Source organism: Marmota monax, unplaced genomic scaffold, assembly GCF_021218885.2.
Source record: "Marmota monax isolate L192 unplaced genomic scaffold, Marmota_monax_Labrador192_F-V1.1 WCK01_AAM20220418_F8-fsc00001, whole genome shotgun sequence".
Classification (NCBI taxonomy): domain Eukaryota; kingdom Metazoa; phylum Chordata; class Mammalia; order Rodentia; family Sciuridae; genus Marmota; species Marmota monax.
The window spans coordinates 42,023,747-42,043,998 of NW_026693777.1; the positions used below are offsets into that span (position 1 = coordinate 42,023,747).

Genomic DNA, 20,252 nt, shown 5'->3' on the forward strand with positions numbered 1-20,252 from the left:
TTTTCTCTGTTCACCTTTGAAATTGTAAACTCTTTTCTATCTCCCTATCACATTTTCTTTTCTCTTGATTAACAATATTTTTATCATCTTTTAGAACAAACTGGTTTATATAACATTTACTCCCACCATTCATACTCTTGCAATTATTACTGCTGTGTATGACGTACTTGACACCTCTTGTTGACTTTAATGCCAGATCTACTTTATGGTTACTTATTGTTTTTGCTGTTGGGCATTACTAACCCCATTATTTCCAGGTTTTATAATAATTAACATTGTAGATTTCATAGAGGAACCAGGCATTTATTTTGATGTTGTATATTATTTGCATTGGTTGTGGCTATTGTTTGTTTCCCCTTATTCTGTGAGATGCTGGGAAGCCACAAGAACACTACAAGTTCTCACAGTAGAGTCTCTGCTGCTAAACTATACTCAGCCAAGAGACAGCTTACCTTGTTCCACACACAAATTAACAACACTCATATTCAGCTATATTTTAATATAAAGAATAAAAGAGGGGAAAAAATAAACTAATGGCAGGCCTCAAGTAGAAACAGTTAGGGGTGGACCCTCAAGGTTCCCACTCATGGACATTGACTGCTACAGCAAAAACAGAGAGAACTGAACACAAAGGCTATGTATACCACAGCTATGAGGGGAGGTCTCAATATAGATCATCCTAGGGTACTTTGGCACTTGAAAACTATGTCCTAAAAAGGCCCACACATAAGAATAGAAGAGAAATTCCTCCTAACAGATGCATAAAACCCAACACAGAAATACAAGAAATATGAAAAACAAGGTAATATGATACTTCCTAAGTTCATAATACACCAGCAACTAACCCCAAAGATCCTGAAGTAAATAAAATATCAGATAAAAAATTCAAAAGAATGATTATAAAAAATGATCAATGAATTCCAAGAGAACACAGAAAAACAACTGAATGAATTAAGGAAGTCAGTACAGGCTAAGAATGAGAAATTCATTAAGGAGTTAGAAATATTTAAAAAAAGAATCAAACAGAAATCTTGCAAATAAAAGACACAATAAACCAAATAACATGCTCAGTTGAAAGTGTCTCTAATACATAGATATGCTGAAGACAGGATCTCAGAGCTTGAAGTCAAAGGGACCAGCCTTAAACATTCAGATGATATTAAAGAATATAAATAACAATGATTAGAATATATAAGCATTCTGGAACAACATTAAGAGAGCAAATTTAAGAATCATTGGAATTGAGGAGGATTGTGAGATGCAGGATAATGGGATGGATAACCTCTTCATGGAATAATAACAGAAAATTTTCCAAACCATCAGAATGAGATGGACATCCAGTTACAGGAGGCATTCAGAACCCCAAATACAAAAGATCAAAAAAGAAACTCTCTGCAACATATTATAATTAAAATGCCTAACATACAGAACAAAAATAGAATTTTTTTTAAAACCTCAAGAGAAAAAGGTCAGATCACATTTATAGGCAAACCAAACAGAATCACTTCTAATTTCTAAGCAGAACTCCCTGCTCTCCCCAACAGGCACTAACCCAACACAGTGCTTGGAGCCATGTAGCCAGTCCATAGCTCGCAAAGCCTAGACCTGATCTGCTTGATACAAAACAGCTATCCGTAGCAGTTGTGCAAGACACAGAGCACAACCCACAAGACCTCCAGAGAGAGAGATTCCTAATTGGGAAGTAGAAAGGGAGGGGGTGAGTGAGACTAAATTAGAGACTAAATTAGAGATCAGGAATTGTGAGATCTACAAGTGATATAAGGAGATAGGACCAGCCACCCACATTACAAGAGCAAACCTCAAAGGAGATCCTTGGGGAGCAGTCTCCCAACAAGGAACAGCAAGTGCTATACCTCACCTCCAGAAGCTCCACCCCCAAGACCAACCCTCCCACCCTAATAACCTTGACCATCCTAAGGATGCAGATACCAGCAAATAACAGACAAACCCACCTACTGGATGAAAGGGGAAGCAGGAAAGATACTGAACTCCAACAAAAACTATCCATTAATTTTCCTTCAAATTTTTTTTTCTCTTTTCTCTCTCTTCTCCCACCCTCACATCCCCAACACTTGTGAAACCAAGTACTTTTCATGAATTAGTCTACTGAGGTCTGGGATGTCTGAATAGTATATTGCAGTTGTGTTGTATATTCTTTTTTATTTTTACATTTTTTATTTTTCTTAATTTTTATGATTGTTTTTTGTACTGTCTTATTGTCTTCCCACTTACTTGTCTCCCTCAAATCACTTTCTCTCTTTTCTCCTGCTACAAGCCAACTTCTTTAGACTCCTCTTTCACACTTCCTAAGATCTAATAACTCTATATCCTCACCTTCTACCTCCTTAACATCTCATCCGACACCCCACCTCCAGTTCTCTCTTTGTCCACTATCAGAAACTGTAGACCTTTTTGCAAACCTACTGTTTATATTGTAGATAATAATTGAATTCACCATTTCTGTATATTCTGACAAAACCATAAATGTCTTAACAGCAGTTATTTGGTTTAAGGCTCTATATTGTTTGTATTGGGATCTGTTAACATTGTTCGCCCCCTTAAAGGAGAGTTATTCGACCCCTGCAGGGACACTATAAGCCTATAGGGAAAAACTGTAACACCTTGGATCCGCAGTGCTATATGAGAAGACACATGAACAACATGAGAAAACAAGGGAAGAAAGTGCCCCGAACAAACCAAGATACGGCATTATTAGAATCCATGGCCAGCACAGCAGAAGAAATTACAGAGAAGAAGTTCAGGATGTACATAATTAAAATGTTCTATGAATCAAAGGATGATATAAGAGAGCAAATACAGGCAGCAAAAGATCATTTCAATAGAGAACTACATAAGCAAATACAGGAGGCAAAAGGCTACTTCAAGACAGAGATAGAGATTCTGGGGGGAAAAAAAAGTCAGAAATCCTGGAAATGAAGGAAACAATAATCCAAAACAAAAACTCAATAGAAAGCATCACCAACAGACTAGATCACTTGGAAGACAAAACATCAGATAATGAAGACAAAATATACAATCATGAAAACAAAGTTGACCACACAGTAAAGATGGTAAGAAACCATGAGCAGAACATCCAAGAATTATGGGATAACATCAAAAGAACAAAAGAATTATTAGAATAAAGGAAGGCGTAGAGTTACAAACCAAAGGAATAATCAATCTATTCAATGAAATAATATCAGAAAAAAAGACCCAAATTAATACAATTAGAGATGAAAAAGGAGAAATCACCACAGACATCACAGAAATCCATCAGGTTATTAGTTACTATTTTGAAAACTTATACTCCAATAAATTGGAAAATCTAGAAGAAATGTGTTCATTTGATCTGCCGAATTGAATCAAGGATTCACACAAAACCTAAGCAGACCAATAACTTGAAATGATATAGAAGCAGCAATAAAAAGCCTTCCAATAAAGAAAATCCCCAGACCAGAAGATTCTCAGCTGAATTCTACCAGACCTTTAAAGAACTAATGCCAATACTCCTCAAACATTTCATTAAATAGAAAAGGATGGAACACTTCCAAATTCATTCTATGAAGCCAGTATCACACTCATACATTGGTGTCCCGATAAGGACGCATCAAGGATAGAAAACTACAGACCAATATCCCTGATGAACTTAGATATAAAAATGCGGAGTATGACAAACCTGTAGTTGTGGCTCTATTCTCGTTGTTTTGAGGATCCTAAGCCTCATTTGTAGCAGTAAGCAAATCAAGCATTATGCTAAATGAATGAAACATGAAGCTGATGTTTGTTGCAGAAGCATCTGGACTTTGAGAGGAATTGTGCGCCAGGCCCATTTCTGTGTATTTGCATCCAACTGTAATGAGCCTATTTATGTCAAATTGGTGGAGTCCCTTTGTGCTGAACACCAAATCAATCTAATTAAGGTCAATGACAACAAGAAACTAGGAGAATGGGTAGGCCTCTATAAAATTTACCGAGAGGGCAAGCCCCGTAAAGTGGTTGGTTGCAGTTGTGTAGTTGTTAAGGATTATGGCAAAGAATCTCAGGCCAAGAATGTCATCGAAGAGTACTTCAAATACACCTGGAGACTGAACAATATGTTACTGAATGAACACTGGGTTGCAAAAGACATCAGGAGGAGATTTAAAAATTCTTAGAGGTAAATGAGAACACAAACACAACATATCGAAATCTCTGGGACACTGAAGGCAGTACTAAGAGGAAAGTTCATTGCATGGAGTTCATTCCTTAAAAGAATAAAAAGTCAACAAATAAATGACCTAACAGTACATCTCAAAGCCCTAGAAAAAGAAGAACAAATAAACTCCAAAAGCAGTAGAAGGCAGGAAATAATTAAAATTAGAGATGAAATCAAAACAAAAGAAGCAATTGAAAATATTGACAAAACAAAAAGTTGGTTCTTTGAAAAAATAAAGTTGACAAACCTTTACCATGCTAACAAAGGGAAAAGAGAGAAAACTCAAATTACTAACATATGTAATAAAAAAGTCAATATCACAACAGACACTAAAGAAATACAGAGGATAATTAGAAACTACTTTGAAAACTTGTACTCCAATAAAATAGAAGATATTAAAGGCATCCACAAATTTCTTAAGTCATATGATTTGCCCAAATTGAATCAGAATGATATATACAATTTAAATAGACCAATATCAATCAATGAAATAGAAGACACCATCAGAAGCCTACCAACCAAGAAAAGCTCAGGACCAGATATATACATAGCAGAGTTCTACAAAACTTTTAAATAAGAACTAATACCAATACTCTTCAATTTATTCCATGAAATAGAAAAAGAGGGAGCACTTCCAAACTCATTCTATGAGGCCAATATCACCCTGATTCCAAAACCAGACAAAGATACATCAAAGAAAGAAAACTTCAGAACAATATCTCTAATGAACATAGATGCAAAAATTCTCAATAAAATTCTGGCAAATCAAATACAGAAACATATCCAAAAGATAGAGAACCACAATCAAGTGGGATTCATCCCAGGGATGCAAGGTTGGTTCAACATATGGAAATCAATAAATGCAATTCATCACATCAATAGACTCAAAGATAAGAATCAAATTATCATCTTAATAGATGCAGAAAAGCTTTCAACAAAATACAGCACCCCTTCATGTTCAAAACACTAGAAAAATTAGGGATAAAAGGAACATATCTCAATATCGTAAAGGCTATCTACACTAAGCCGCAGACCAACATCATTCTAAATGGAGAAAAATTAAAGGAATTCCCTAAAAAGTGGAACAAGACAGGGATGTCCTCTTTCACCACTTCTACTCAACATAGTTATTGAAACACTGGCCAGAGCAATTAGACAGACAAAAGAAATTAAAGGGATATGCATAGAAAAAGAAGAACTTAAACTAGCACTAATTTCTGACAATATGATTCTATACCTCGAAGACCCTAAAAATGCCACCAGCAAACTTCTAGAACTAGTAAATGAACTCAGCAAAGTAGCAGGATATAAAATCAACACCCATAAATCAAAGGCATTTCTGTACAACAGTGACAAATCCTCTGAAATGGAAATGATGAAAATTATCCCATTTAAAATAGCCTCAGAAATAAAAATACTTGGGAATCAACTTAATGAAAGAGATGACAGATACAATGAAATATACAATGAAAACTACAGAACCCTAAAGAAAAAAATAAAAGAAGACCTTAGAAAATGGGAAGATCTACCTTGCTCTTGGGTTGGCAGAATTAATATTATCAAAATGACCAGACTACCAAAAGCACTATACAGATTTAATGCAATCATGATCAAAATCCCAAAGGCATTCCTCATAGAAATAGCAATCATGAAATTCATCTGGAAAAATAAGAGACCCAGAATAGCTAAAGCAATCCTTAGCAGGAAATGTGAAGCAGTTGGCATCACTATTCCAGACCTTAAACTATACACAGAGCAATAGTAACAAAAACAGCATGGTATTGGCACCAAAACAGACTAGCAGACCAATGGTACAGAATAGAGGACACAGAGACTAACCCACAAAATTACAATTACCTTAAGTTAGACAAAGGTACCAAAACATATACTGGAGAAAAGATAGTCTCTTCAACAAATAGTGCTGGGAAAATTGGAAATCCATATGCAACAAAATGAAATTAAACCCCTATCTCTCACCATTCACAAAAATCAACTCAAAGGAGATCAAGAGCCTAGGAATAAAACCAGAGACCCTGCATCTAATAGAAGAAGGTAGGCCCTAATCTTCATCATATTTGATTACACCACAACTTCCTTAATAAGACACCTATGGCACAAGAATTAAAATCAAGTATCAATAAATGGGATGGATTCAAACTAAAATGTTTCTTCTCAGCAAAAGAAATAAGCAGGGAGGTGAATAGAGAGCATACATCTTCAGGGAAAATTTTTACCCTGCACACATCAGATAGAGCACTAATCTCTAGGGTATATAAAGAACTCAAAAAGTGAAACACCAAAAAAAACAAATAACCCAATCAGTAAATGGGCCAAGGACCTGAACTGACACTTCTCTGAAGACAATATACAATCAGTCAGCAAATATATGAAAAAATGTTCATCATCGCTAGCAATTAGAGAAATGCAAATCAAAACTACTCTAAGATTTCATCTTACTCCTGTCAGAATGGCAGCTATTATGAAGACAAACAACAGTAAGTGTTGGCGAGGATGTGGGGGAAAAGTACACTCATACATTGCTGGTGGAACTGCAAATTGGTAAAGCCACTATGGAAAGGAGTATGTAGATTCCTTGGAAAACTGGGAATGGAACCACAATTTGACCCTGCTATCCCTCTCCTTGGTCTATACCCAAAGGACTTAAAAACAGCATACTACAGGGACACAGCCACATCAATGTTTATAGCAGCACAATTCACAATAGCTAAACTGTGGAACCAACCTAGATGCCCTTCAGTAGACGAATGGATTTTTAAAAACGTGGCATATATACACAATGGAATATTACTCAGCAATAAAAGAGAATAAAATCATGGCATTGCAGGTAAATGGATGGCACTGGAAAAGATAATGCTCAGTGAAGTTAGCCAATCCCCCCCCCAAAAAAAAATGCCAAATGTTTTCTCTGATATAAGGAGTCTGATTCATAATGGGGTAGGGAAGGGGAGCATGGGAGGAATAGAAAAACTCTAGATAGGGCAGAGAGTTGGGAGGGGAAGGGAAGGGGCAGGGTGTTAGAAATGATGGTGGAATGTGATGAAAATCATTATCCAAAGTACATGTATAGGCGGCGGAGGAGATAACTTCATTGAAACCGGCGGCGACAGGTGTATAATCCCCTAGCCCTTCCTCTCCACACAGCGGGGAAACCTTAAGGGCCCCTCCCAGCTCTCCCATAAGGGGCCCTCCCAGCTCTCCCGTGAGCGCAATAGTCAGACCGAGGGAATCAGGAGTGGTGCGGGACCCACGGCCGGGAACCCCTGGCTACCGCTCCCACCAGTGCTGACAACTGAGGTCTCTTATACCAGCTACCGGGGGCGTGGCTACCGGAGGGCAAGCAAAATTCGCTGAGGGTTCTCAGCCCCAAGCTCCACAAACTTAGGGTGTGAGGGAATGGCAAACGGGGAGAGTGTGCCCAGTCGTTCAAGAAAATAGGGCTCCCGGGAGCAGCAGACATGGCATATAGCCAATATTGTGGTGAGCGTCACCGGTGAGCAGGGCCTGGCTTGAGGAAAAGTGGAGAAGTGACTAGACACAAGAGAAGGCCCTAGGCACTCAGGACTGGAGACCCGCCCAGTATGGGAGGAGGAGCTGCTGCACAGTGATTGGTTCCCGCGTATTGAGAGGAGAAGCTTGGCCCGGTGGGCTCAGCTCCACCTACTGGAAGAGAAGTTAATCAAACTCTAAGACTTCATTTATTAAATTTGGGGGGTTTTTTTTTAATTTTTTAAAAATTTTTTTTATTATTTTTTTATTTTAATTTTTTTGATTATTTTTTTAAATTTTTTTTAATTTCTATTTTTTTTCTTTTATCTTTTCATTTCTTTTCAATTTCCTTATTCCCCCTTCCTTGAATTCTACCTGCTTACTCTCATTCTCTTTAGTGACTTCTTCCCTTCCCTTCTAATACCTTTCCTCCCAAGCATCAAATAAATTTATAGGAGTAAACAGTAACTCAGCAGTCAAACAGAACAAGAAGTAACATGAGCAGCATGAAAAAGCAAGGAAGAAAAGGAGTACAAACAATGCAGGACAGCCTAAATATTCAGGAGGACCTAGAGGCATCAGAAAAATGGCCAAACAAAGAACTCAAGGAATACATGAGACAGATGGAATGGAATCTTAAAGAGGATATGAGACAGCAAATTCAAACAGTGAAAGAACACACTGAAAATGAATTACATAAACAGATAAAAGAAGCAAATAAGCATCTTTATCAGGAGATACAGATTATAAAAAAATCAAACAATAATTCTAGAAATGCAGGAAACTATAAACCAAATTAAAAACTCAAATGAGAGTATGACTAACAGAGTGGAGCAAGTAGAAGCCAGAACGTCAGATAATGAAGACAAAATATATCATCTTGAAAAGAGTCTAGCCAACTCAGAAAGGCTGGTAAAAAATCACGAGAAAAACATCCAAGAGATATGGGATAACATAAAAAAACCAAACTTAAGAGTCATCGGGATAGAGGAAGGTATAGAGGTTCAAACCAAGGGAATGAGCAACCTGCTGAATGAAATAATTATAGAAAACTTTCCAGAAATAAAAAAGAAAAAGATATACAAATTGTTGATGCATACAGGACACCGAGCATACAAAATCACAGTAGACCAACGCCAAGACACATTTTTATGAAGATATCCAATATACAGAACAATGAGAAAATATTAAAAGCTACAAGAGAAAGGAGGCAGATTACATTCAGGGGTAAACAAATAAGGTTAACAACGGATTTTTCATCACAGACGCTGAAAGCGAGAAGATCCTGGAACAACATATTTCAAACACTGAAAGACAATGGATGCCAACAAAGAATTTTGTATCCAGCAAAATTAAGCTTCAGGTACAACAACGAAATAAAAATCTTTCATGATAAACAAAAGTTAAAAGAATTTGCAGGCAGAAAACCAGCATTGCAAAGCATCTTGACAAAACACTACACGAGGAAGAAATGAAAAACAATATTTTATATATATATATATATATATATATATATATATATATAATATTATATATAGTAGTTCAGGGCCCCTCTTTGTATAACTTGTATATACACAGCATGGAATATCATGAGCCTATCAAAAGAATAAGGTTAGGTCTACATGTCTTAAAAAGATGTCTATGATAGTATGTTAGACAGGGAGCGGGGGGAAAGCTAACCATGGAGAAACAAACTAAATTAAAAAAAAAGAAGAAGAAGATAAATAATCAAACATGGCTGGAAGTACAAACCATATATCAATAGTAACTCTAAACATTAATGGCTTAAACTCTCCAATAAAGCGACATAGGCTGGTAACATGGATTAAAAAAACAAATCCAACAATATGCTGCCTCCAGGAGACACATCTGATTGGAAAAGATATACACAGGCTGAAGGTGAAAGGTTGGGAAAAAATATACCATGCACACGGTCCTCGTAAGCAAGCAGGGGTGGCCATCCTCATATCGAATAAAATTGACTTCAAGACTAAATTAATCAAAAGGGATAAGGAAGGACATTATATACTGTTAAAAGGAACCATTCACCAACAAGACATAACAATTATCAATATTTATGCACCAAATAATGGTGCTGCGACATTCATAAAACAAACTCTCCTCAAGTTCAAGAATCAAATAGACCACAACACAATAATTATGGGTGACTTCAACACACCTCTCTCACCATTGGACAGATCCTCCAAACAAAAGCTGAATAAAGAAACTATAGAACTCAATATCACAATCAACAACCTAGACTTAACTGACATATATAGAATATATCAACCATCATCAAGTGGATATACTTTTTTCTCAGCAGCACATGGATCCTCCTCAAAAATAGACCATATATTATGCCATAGGGCAACCCTCAGTAAATATACAGGGGTGGAGATAATACCATGCATTTTATCTGATCATAATGGAATGAAACTGGAAATCAATGATAAAAGACGGAAGGAAAAATCCTACATCACATGGAAAATGAACAATATGTTACTGAATGATCAATGGGTTACAGAAGACATAAAGGAAGAAATCAAAAAATTCTTAGAGATAAATGAAAATACAGACACAACATATCGGAATCTATGGGACACAATGAAAGCAGTTTTAAGAAGGAAATTCATCGCTTGGAGGTCATTCCTCAAAAAAAGGAAAAACCAACAAATAAATGAGCTCACACTTCATCTCAAAGCCCTAGAAAAGGAAGAGCAAAACAACAGCAAATGTAGCAGAAGGCAAGAAATAATTAAAATCAGAGCGGAAATCAATGAAATTGAAACAAAAGAAACTATTGAAAAAATTAACAAAACTAAAAGTTGGTTCTTTGAAAAAATAAATAAGATCGACAGACCCTTAGCCATGCTAACGAAGAGAAGAAGAGAGAGAACTCAAATCACTAACATACGGGATGAAAAAGGCAATATCACAACAGACACTACAGAAATACAGAAGACAATTAGAAATTATTTTGAAAACCTATATTTCAATAAAATAGAAGATAGTGAAGACATTGATAAATTCCTTAAGTCATATGATTTGCCCAGACTGAGTCAGGAGGATACTCACAACTTAAACAGACCAATAACAATAGATGAAATAGAAGAAGCAATCAAAAGACTTCCAACCAAGAAAAGCCCAGGACCGGATGGGTATACAGCAGAGTTTTACAAAACCTTTAAGGAAGAATTAATACCAATACTTTTCAAGTTATTTCAGGAAATAGAAAAAGAAGGAGATCTGCCAAATTCATTCTATGAGGCCAACATCACCCTGATTCCGAAACCAGACAAAGACACCTCAAAGAAAGAAAACTACAGACCAATATCTCTGATGAACATAGATGCAAAAATCCTCAATAAAATTCTGGCGAATCGGATACAAAGGCACATCAAAAAAATTGTGCACCATGATCAAGTAGGATTCATCCCTGGGATGCAAGGATGGTTCAATATACGGAAATCAATAAATGTTATTCACCACATCAATAGACTTAAAAATAAGAACCATATGATCATCTCAATAGACGCAGAAAAAGCATTCGACAAAGTACAGCATCCCTTTATGTTCAAAACATTAGAAAAACTAGGGATAACAGGAACTTACCTCAACATTGTAAAAGCTACCTATGCTAAGCCTCAGGCTAGCATCATTCTGAATTGAGAAAAATTGAAGGCATTCCCTCTAAAATCTGGAACAAGACATGGATGCCCTCTATCACCACTTCTATTCAATATAGTTCTCAAAACACTGGCCAGAGCAATTAGACAGATGAAAGAAATTAAAGGCATAAAAATAGGAAAAGAAGAACTTAAATTATCACTATTTGCGGACAACATGATTCTATACCTAGCAGACCCAAAAGGGTCTACAAAGAAACTACTAGAACTAATAAATGAATTCAGCAAAGTGGCAGGATATAAAATCAACACACATAAATCAAAGGTATTTCTGTATATCTGCGACAAAACGTCTGAAACGGAAATGAGGAAAAACACCCCATTCACAATATCCTCAAAAAAAAATAAAATACTTGGGAATCAACCTAACAAAAGAGGTGAAAGACTTACACAATGAAAACTACAAAACCCTAAAGAGAGAAATAGAAGAAGATCTTAGAAGATGGAAAAATATACCCTGTTCATGGATAGGCAGAACTAACATCATCAAAATGGCAATATTACCAAAAGTTCTCTATAGGTTTAATGCAATGCCAATCAAAATCCCAATTACATTTCTTGTAGAAATAGATAAAGCAATCATGAAATTCATATGGAAAAATAAAAGACCCAGAATAGCAAAAACAATGCTAAGCAAGAAGTGTGAATCAGGCGGCATAGCAATACCAGATTTCAAACTATACTACAGAGCAATAGTAACAAAAACAGCATGGTACTGGTACCAAAACAGGCGGGTGGACCAATGTACAGAATAGAGGACACAGAGACTAATCCACAAAGTTACAACCATCTTATATTTGATAAAGGGGCTAAAAGCATGCAATGGAGGAAGGATAGCATCTTCAACAAATGGTGCTAGGAAAACTGGAAATCCATATGCAACAAAATGAAACTGAATCCCCTTCTCTCACCATGCACAAAAGTTAACTCAAAATGGATCAAGGAGCTTGATATCAAATCAGAGACTCTGCGTCTGATAGAAGAAAAAGTTGGCTCCGATCTACATATTGTGGGGTCAGGCTCCAAATTCCTTAATAGGACACCCATAGCATAAGAGTTAATAACAAGAATCAACAAATGGGACTTACTTAAACTAAAAAGTTTTTTCTCAGCAAGAGAAACAATAAGAGAGGTAAATAGGGAGCCTACATCATGGGAACAAATTTTTACCCCTCACACTTCAGATAGAGCCCTAATATCCAGAGTATACAAAGAGCTCAAAAAATTAAACAATAAGATAACAAATAACCCAATCAACAAATGGGCCAAGGACCTGAACAGACACTTCTCAGAGGAGGATATACAATCAATCAACAAGTACATGAAAAAATGCTCACCATCTCTAGCAGTCAGAGAAATGCAAATCAAAACCACCCTAAGATACCATCTCACTCTAGTAAGATTGGCAGCCATTATGAAGTCAAACAACAACAAGTGCTGGTGAGGATGTGGGGAAAAGGGTACACTTGTACATTGCTGGTGGGACTGCAAATTGGTGTGGCCAATTTGGAAAGCAGTATGGAGATTCCTGGGAAAGCTGGGAATGGAACCACCATTTGACCCAGCTATTGCCCTTCTCGGACTATTCCCTGAAGACCTTAAAAGAGCGTACTACAGGGATACTGCCACATCGATGTTCATAGCAGCACAATTCACAATAGCTAGACTGTGGAACCAATCAAGATGCCCTTCAATAGATGAATGGATAAAAAAAATGTGGCATTTATACACAATGGAGTATTATGCAGCACTAAAAAATGACAAAATCATGGAATTTGCAGGGAAATGGATGGCATTAGAGCAGATTATGCTAAGTGAAGCTAGCCAATCCCTAAAAAACAAATGCCAAATGTCTTCTTTGATATAATGAGAGCAACTAAGAACAGAGCAGAGAGGAAGAACAGGAGGAAAAGATTAACATTAAACAGGGATGAGAGGTGGGAGGGAAAGGGAGAGAAAAGGGAAATTGCATGGAAATGGAAGGAGACCCTCATTGTTACACAAAATTACATATAAGAGGTTGTGAGAGGAATGGGAATAAAAACAAGGAGAGAAATGAATTACAGTAGATGGGGTAGAGAGAGAAGATGGGAGGGGAGGGGAGGGGGGTAGTAGAGGATAGGAAAGGTAGCAGAATACAACAGTTACTAATATGGCATTATGTAAAAATGTGGATGTGTAACCAATGTGATTCTGCAATCTGTATTTGGGGTAAAAATGGGAGTTCATAACCCACTTGAATCTAATGTATGAAATATGATATGTCAAGAGCTTTGTAATGTTTTGAACAACCAATAAAAATAAATAAATAAATAAATAAAGTACATGTATAAAGATATGAATTGGTGTGAAGATACTTTATATACAACCAGAGATATGAAAAAAGTACTCTCTATATATAATATAAATTGTAATACATTCTGGTGTCATATATTTTAAAAATCAATTAAAAAAAAAGAATACCTGATCATTCTGATTTTCAAGTCTTGGAGAAAAGCTGGGAATTATTGGGCGGACTGCAGCTAGTTCTTGGAGTTTTGTATGAATTTCAGCAAGCTGCTGATGCTGGGTGGCTGCAAATGTGTATCCTTCTCCTGGGACCAGCCAACCAGACTGATCACCCTAAAATGAAACAAGGGTTACCAGGTCATATCCATACTACATTTTCCAAAACATACCTTTCAGACTGCTTTATCAAAGCCCAGGATTTCACAAAACAAACAAAAGCAAAACAAGAAACACAGAATTAATATTAGGATGGTAAAAGAAAAAATGAAATAGTTTACAGTTTCATTATCTGCCAACTCTGTGTAAAGTATCTTCTTACATTATGTGGGAGTTTCTCCTATGGACTAAATCTCTTAGTCTGGTTATCATAATATTTTCATTTCTCTACTTTAGAAAAAGGTTTTGTGATGTGTTGAATAGGAAGAAATCAGTAACTACCCTAAAGGAAAACACAATCAAAGGAGAAACAAAGTCAAGTAAAAAACAAAACAAAATTACTGGGAATACAAACAATATTTCAATAATAACCCTGAATATTAATGGCCTAAATTCATCAGTTAAAAGACACAGACTGGCAGATTGGATTAAAAAAGAACACCCAACAATATGCTGCCTTCAAGAGACTCATCTTATTGGAAAAGACATCTATAGTCTGAAGGTGAAAGGATGGGAACAAACATAACACTCACATGGACTGTAGAAACAAGCAGGGGTTCCCATTCTCATATCAGATAAAAGTGGACTTCAAACCAAAGTTAGTCAGAAAGGATAAAGAAGAACATTATGTACTGCTTAAGGGAATCATATATCAACTAGACATAACAATCATAAATATTTATGCCCCAAACAATGGAGCATCTACATACATTAAACAAACTCTTCTCAGTTCAAGAGTCAAATAGATTACAACACAATAATACTGGGTGACTTTAACACATCTCTTTCCCCACTGCATAGATCTTCTAAACAAAAAAATAAACAAAGAAATTACAGAACTCAATAATACCACCAATAATTTAGACTTAACAGACATACATAAAATATTCCATCCATCAATGAGTGAAGACACTTTTTTCTAAGAAGCACATGGATCCTTCCCTAAAATAGACCATATGGAAAATACAAAAATATAGTGATAGTACCCTGTATTCTACCAGACCATAATGGAATAAAATTAGAAATCAATGATAAAATAAAAAATAAAAGCTATTCCAACACCTGGAGATTAATAATACATTATTAAAATATGCATGGATAGCAGAAGACATCAGGGAGGAGATAAAAAAAAATCTTAAAAGTAAATGATAATTTTGATAAACAACAGACCAAAATCTCTGGGACACTATAAAGGCATTGCTAAGAGGAAAGTTCACTGCATTGAACTCATTCATTAAAAGAAGTAAAAGTCAACAAATAAATAACCTGACATTACATCTCAAAGCACTAGAGAAAGAAGAAAAAATCAATATCAAAAATAGTAGAAGACAGAAAATAATTAAAATAAGGGCTGAAATCAATGAAACTGAAACAAAAGAAATAATTGAAAAAAAAATTGATAAAACCAAAAGCTGGTTCTTTGAAAAAATTAATAAAATTGATAAACCCTTAACCACCCTAACAAAAAGAAGTGAAAACTCAAATTACTAAAATTTGTGATGAAAAAGGAAATATTATGACAGATACCACTGAAATACTGAAGATAACTAGAAACTATTTTGAAAATTTATACTCCAATAAAATAGAAAATATTGAAGACACCAGAAAATTTCTAGAGATATAGGAGCTTCCCAAACTGAATCAGGAAGATATACACAATTTAAACAGATAAATATCAAGCATGAATAGAAGATGTCATCAAAAGCCTACCAACTAAGAAAAGCCAAAGACCAGACAGGTTCTCAGACAAGTTCTATAAGACCTACAAAAAAGAAATTAATACCAATATTCCTCAAATTATTTCATGAAATAGAAAAGAGGGAACCTTTCCAAACTCATTCTATGAAGAAGGTGTCACCTTGAAACCTAAGCCAGACAAAGACATATCAAGGAAAGAAAGCTTCAGACCAATATCCCTGATGAACATAGATGCAAAAATTTTCAATAAAATTCTGGCAAATTGCATACAAAAACATATTTAAAAGATAATGCACCATGATCAAATGGTGTTCATTTCAGGGATGCTAGGTTGGTTCAACATACAGAGTTCAAAAACATAATTCATCACATCAATAGATTAAAGATAAGAATCATATGGTCATCTCAATATATGCAGAAAAATTAATTGATAAAATACAACACCCTTTCATGGTCAGAACACTAGAAAAAATAGGGATAGTAGGAACATATCTCAACATTGTGAAAGCTATCTATGCTAAGCCCAAGGCCAACATTATTCTAAATGGAGAAAAACTGGAGGCATTCCCTCTAAGAACTGGAACAAGACAGGGATGCCCTCTTCCACCACTCCTATTCTACATAGTCCTTGAAACTCTAGCCAGAGCAATTAGACAGATGAAAGAAATTAAAAGGATATAAATAGGAAAAGAAGAACTCAAACTTTCACTATTTGCCAACAACATGATTCTATACTTACAGGATTCAAAAAACTCCACCAGAAAACTTCTAGAACTAATAAATCAATTCAGCAAAGTATCAGAATATAAAATCAACACCCATAAATCAAAAGCATTTCTATACATCAGTGATGAATTCTCAGAAAGAAAAATTAGGAAAATACCCCACTCACAATTGTCTCATTAAAAAAATAATAAAATACTTGGGAATCAATCTAACAAAAGAGGTTAAAGTCCTATACAATGAAAACTACAGAACACTAAAGAAAGACATTGAATGTTCTTGGATAAGAAGAATTAATACTGTCAAAATGGACATATTATAAAAAGCTTTATACAGATTTAATGCAATTCCAATTAAAATACCAACAACATTCTTCATATAAATAGAAAAAGCAATCATGAAATTCATTTGGAAAAATAAGAGAACCAGAATAGCCAAAGCACTCCTTAGCAAGAAGAGGCATCACAATATCAGACCTTCAACTATACTACAGAGCTATAGTAACAAAAATGGCATGATATCAGCACCAAAATAGACTTGTAGACCAATAGTACAGAAGACACAGAGACAAACCCACGTAAATACAGTTATCTCACACTTGACAAAGGTGCCAAAAACATACATTGGCGAAAAGATAGCCGCCTTCAACAAATGGTACTGGAAAACTGGAAATCTATATGCAGCAAAATGAAATTAAACCCACTATCTCTCACCATGTACAAAACTCAAGTCAAAGAGTATCAAAGACTTAGGCACTAGAACAGAGAACCCTGCATCAAAAAGAAGAAAAAGTAGGCCCAAATCTTCATCATTTCAGATTAGGTCCTAACTTCCTTAACCAGACTCCTAAAGTGAAAGAAATAAAATCAAGAATTAATAAATGGGATGAATTCAAACTAAAAACCTTCTTTTCAGCAAAGGAAACAATCCATAAGAGAAGTGCCCAAAGAGTGGGAGAACATCTTTACTACACACACATAAGATAGAGCACTATTCTCCAGGATATATAAAGAATTTTAAAAATTTAACACCAAAAAACTAAATAACTCAATCAATAAATGGGCTAAGGAACTGAACAGATACTTTTCAGAAGAAGATATACAATTGATCAACAAATATATGAAAAAATGTTCAACCTCTTTAGTAAGCAGAGAAATACAAATCAAAACTACTCTAAAATTTCATCTCACTCTAGTCAGAAGAGCAATTATCAAGGATACAAGCAATAATAAGTGTTGGCAAGGATGTAGAGAAAAGGTACACTCATACATTGCTGGTGGGACTACAAATTATTGCAACCACTATAAAAAGCAGTATGTAGATTCCTTAGAAAACTCGGAATGGAACCACCATTTGACCCAGCTATCCCACTCCTCAGCCTATACCCAAAGGACTTAAAATCAGCATACTACAGTGATACAGCCACATCAATGTTTACAGCAGCTCAAATCACAAGAATTAAACTGTGGAACCAACCTAGACGCCCTTCAACAGATGAATGGATAAAGAAACTGTGGTACATATACTCAATGGAATATTACTAAGTAGTAAAAGAGGATAAAATTATAGCATTTGTATATAAATGGATGGAGATGGGACAATATCATGCTAAGAGAAGAAAGCCAATCCCCCCAAAAATTTATAAAGGCTAAATGTTCTCTCTGATAAGTAGATACTGACCCATAATGGGGGCACGGGAGGTGGTTAGAGGGGCAGTGCATGGGGAGAATGGAGGAACTTTGACTGGGCAAAGGGGAGGGAATGAAGGGGAGGGGACATGGGGGTAGGAAAGCTGGTGGAACATTACCCTAGGTACATGTATGACTGTATATGTGGTATAACTCTACACTATGTACAACTAGAGAAAAGTTGTACTCCATTTCTATACAATGAATCAAAATGCATTCTGCTATCATGTATAACTAATTAGAACAAAAAAATAATTTTTTAAAGAATAAGACATAAATGCTAACAAGAATCATATGCAAAATGCAATATTAATAGCAAAAAAATCCCTATGAAAACATTCATAGAAGGTACAAGGAAGATTCATCATAACATAGTTTGACACACAGACAGTGGGCAGCAGTTTACAAATTCACAATTAACAAAACAAGGACTGAAACCAAGGTTTCTTAATTCTATTATCTGAGCTTTTGTTCATCAAATAAGAAAATTACCATAAATCAACAAAGCTAATGTATCTCAGAGTTATGGGGATATTCAGCAATGTGCCCTTTGCCCCTACTTCACCAGCCCACACAGTAAAATCTTTGTCCATTCCTAGACCCAGCCCCCACTGAGTGCTCATTATCTAAGAAAAGATTATTTAGACATCGTAACCTGTGATATTCTGTAGATTTGTTTTTGGTTTGGGGTGGAAGGTGAGAAATATTCTGTTTACCCACATTGAATTATATTGAATGGACTTACCTGTCAATATTTTAATGTTTCCCATAAAAATCTGAATTTTTAGCTTGTTTCAAAAAATTGGAGGATCTGGACAGCCCTGGACTAGGATTTTTTTTTTTTTTTGAGGGGTACCAAAGATTGAACCTAGGGACACTTAAAAATTGAGCATATTCCCATACCTTTTTTAAAAATATTTTATTTAGAGACAGGATCTTGCTGAGTTGCCTAGGGCCTCACTAAGTTGATGAGGCTGGCTTCGAACTCACAATCCTCCTGCCTCTGCTTCTGGAGACACTGGGATTAGAGGTGTACGCCACTGCACCCAACTGGACTAGGATTTCTACACAGCAATCACTAGCTGATGCCAGTCCCACTGAATTGGTGCATCCTGCCCTACTAGTCACAGTTATCACCACACATGCACTGCTTTTGTACCTAAAGCAAAATCCATCCTCTGAACCTATGGGTCTTAGGCTGGGTTACATAGATCCAGAACCTGAGACAGGAAATCTTGCTTGAGTGATTTATCAGAGAAATGTCTTTGGGAATAGGGGCATGAGGCAAACAGTCTAGGACAAGGGCACAAAGCAAGCTAAAGGCCAGCGTGGATCTGATCTCTGGAGAAGCACTACAAAGCTAATCCTATTTTGAGGTGAGGGATCTGAGGTAGGCAGGGCTACTTGGCTCCCATTTGGCTCCAGCTAATTCTCCAAGGAAGGGGACAGGTGTGTAGCCTGGCACAAGGCTAGGGAATGGATACACAGACAAGTTGTAGGTAAAGGGGATCTGGAAAGAGTGCCAGCATTTGCTCCACCATGTCTCTATTCAACACAGGAGAATAAAAAACAGCAGGGCTAGTTGTGTCAAGGAACACAGGAGGGTGTATTTCTTTGTAGAAGTAAAGAATATTCCTACTATATTACTATATAAACACTGGGCCACTGCACTCTTTCTGGGACCTTCTGGGACACTATAAATACCTGCACTTGCCCCCTACATTACATATTTCCCCTTTTCAGCTCAGTTTTTTGCCTCCCAGGGAATTAATTGGTCAAGTTTAACTGGGAAGGAGCAGGATGGTATTCTTTAGGATTACTGAAAACTATAGTGAAACACCATGTGTCCAATGTGGGGATAATAAAAAAGGATAGAGAGAAATAAATTCTTATGTCATCAGTATCTAAGCCCATCTCATCACAGGCGGTGGTTACTATCGTGATAATCAATGTGTGGTCCTCTAATAAAGACTTAAAATGATCTTAAAGAATTAATAATAAATTGACCAAAAATGAATTTGAAAACATGTATACAATAGGAATTTTTAAAGTCAGAGAATACTGTATCAT

At 36.0% G+C, this 20,252-nt stretch overlaps 1 protein-coding gene across 7 annotated transcripts in view; it reads right to left on the minus strand.

Annotated features, from left to right (window-relative positions):
- Positions 1 to 20,252, minus strand: part of Fsip1 (fibrous sheath interacting protein 1) — a 202,877-nt gene that overhangs the window by 134,811 nt on the left and 47,814 nt on the right. For 6 of the 7 annotated variants that reach the window (XM_046461048.1, XM_058584676.1, XM_058584677.1 and 3 more), the window contains exon 9: positions 13,873 to 14,031. The exons of the other annotated variant lie outside the window; for it this stretch is intronic. In XM_046461048.1, coding sequence (XP_046317004.1) covers positions 13,873 to 14,031 — 159 coding nt within the window. The remainder of the gene's footprint in view (positions 1 to 13,872; positions 14,032 to 20,252) is intronic. 7 annotated transcript variants of the gene reach the window in all.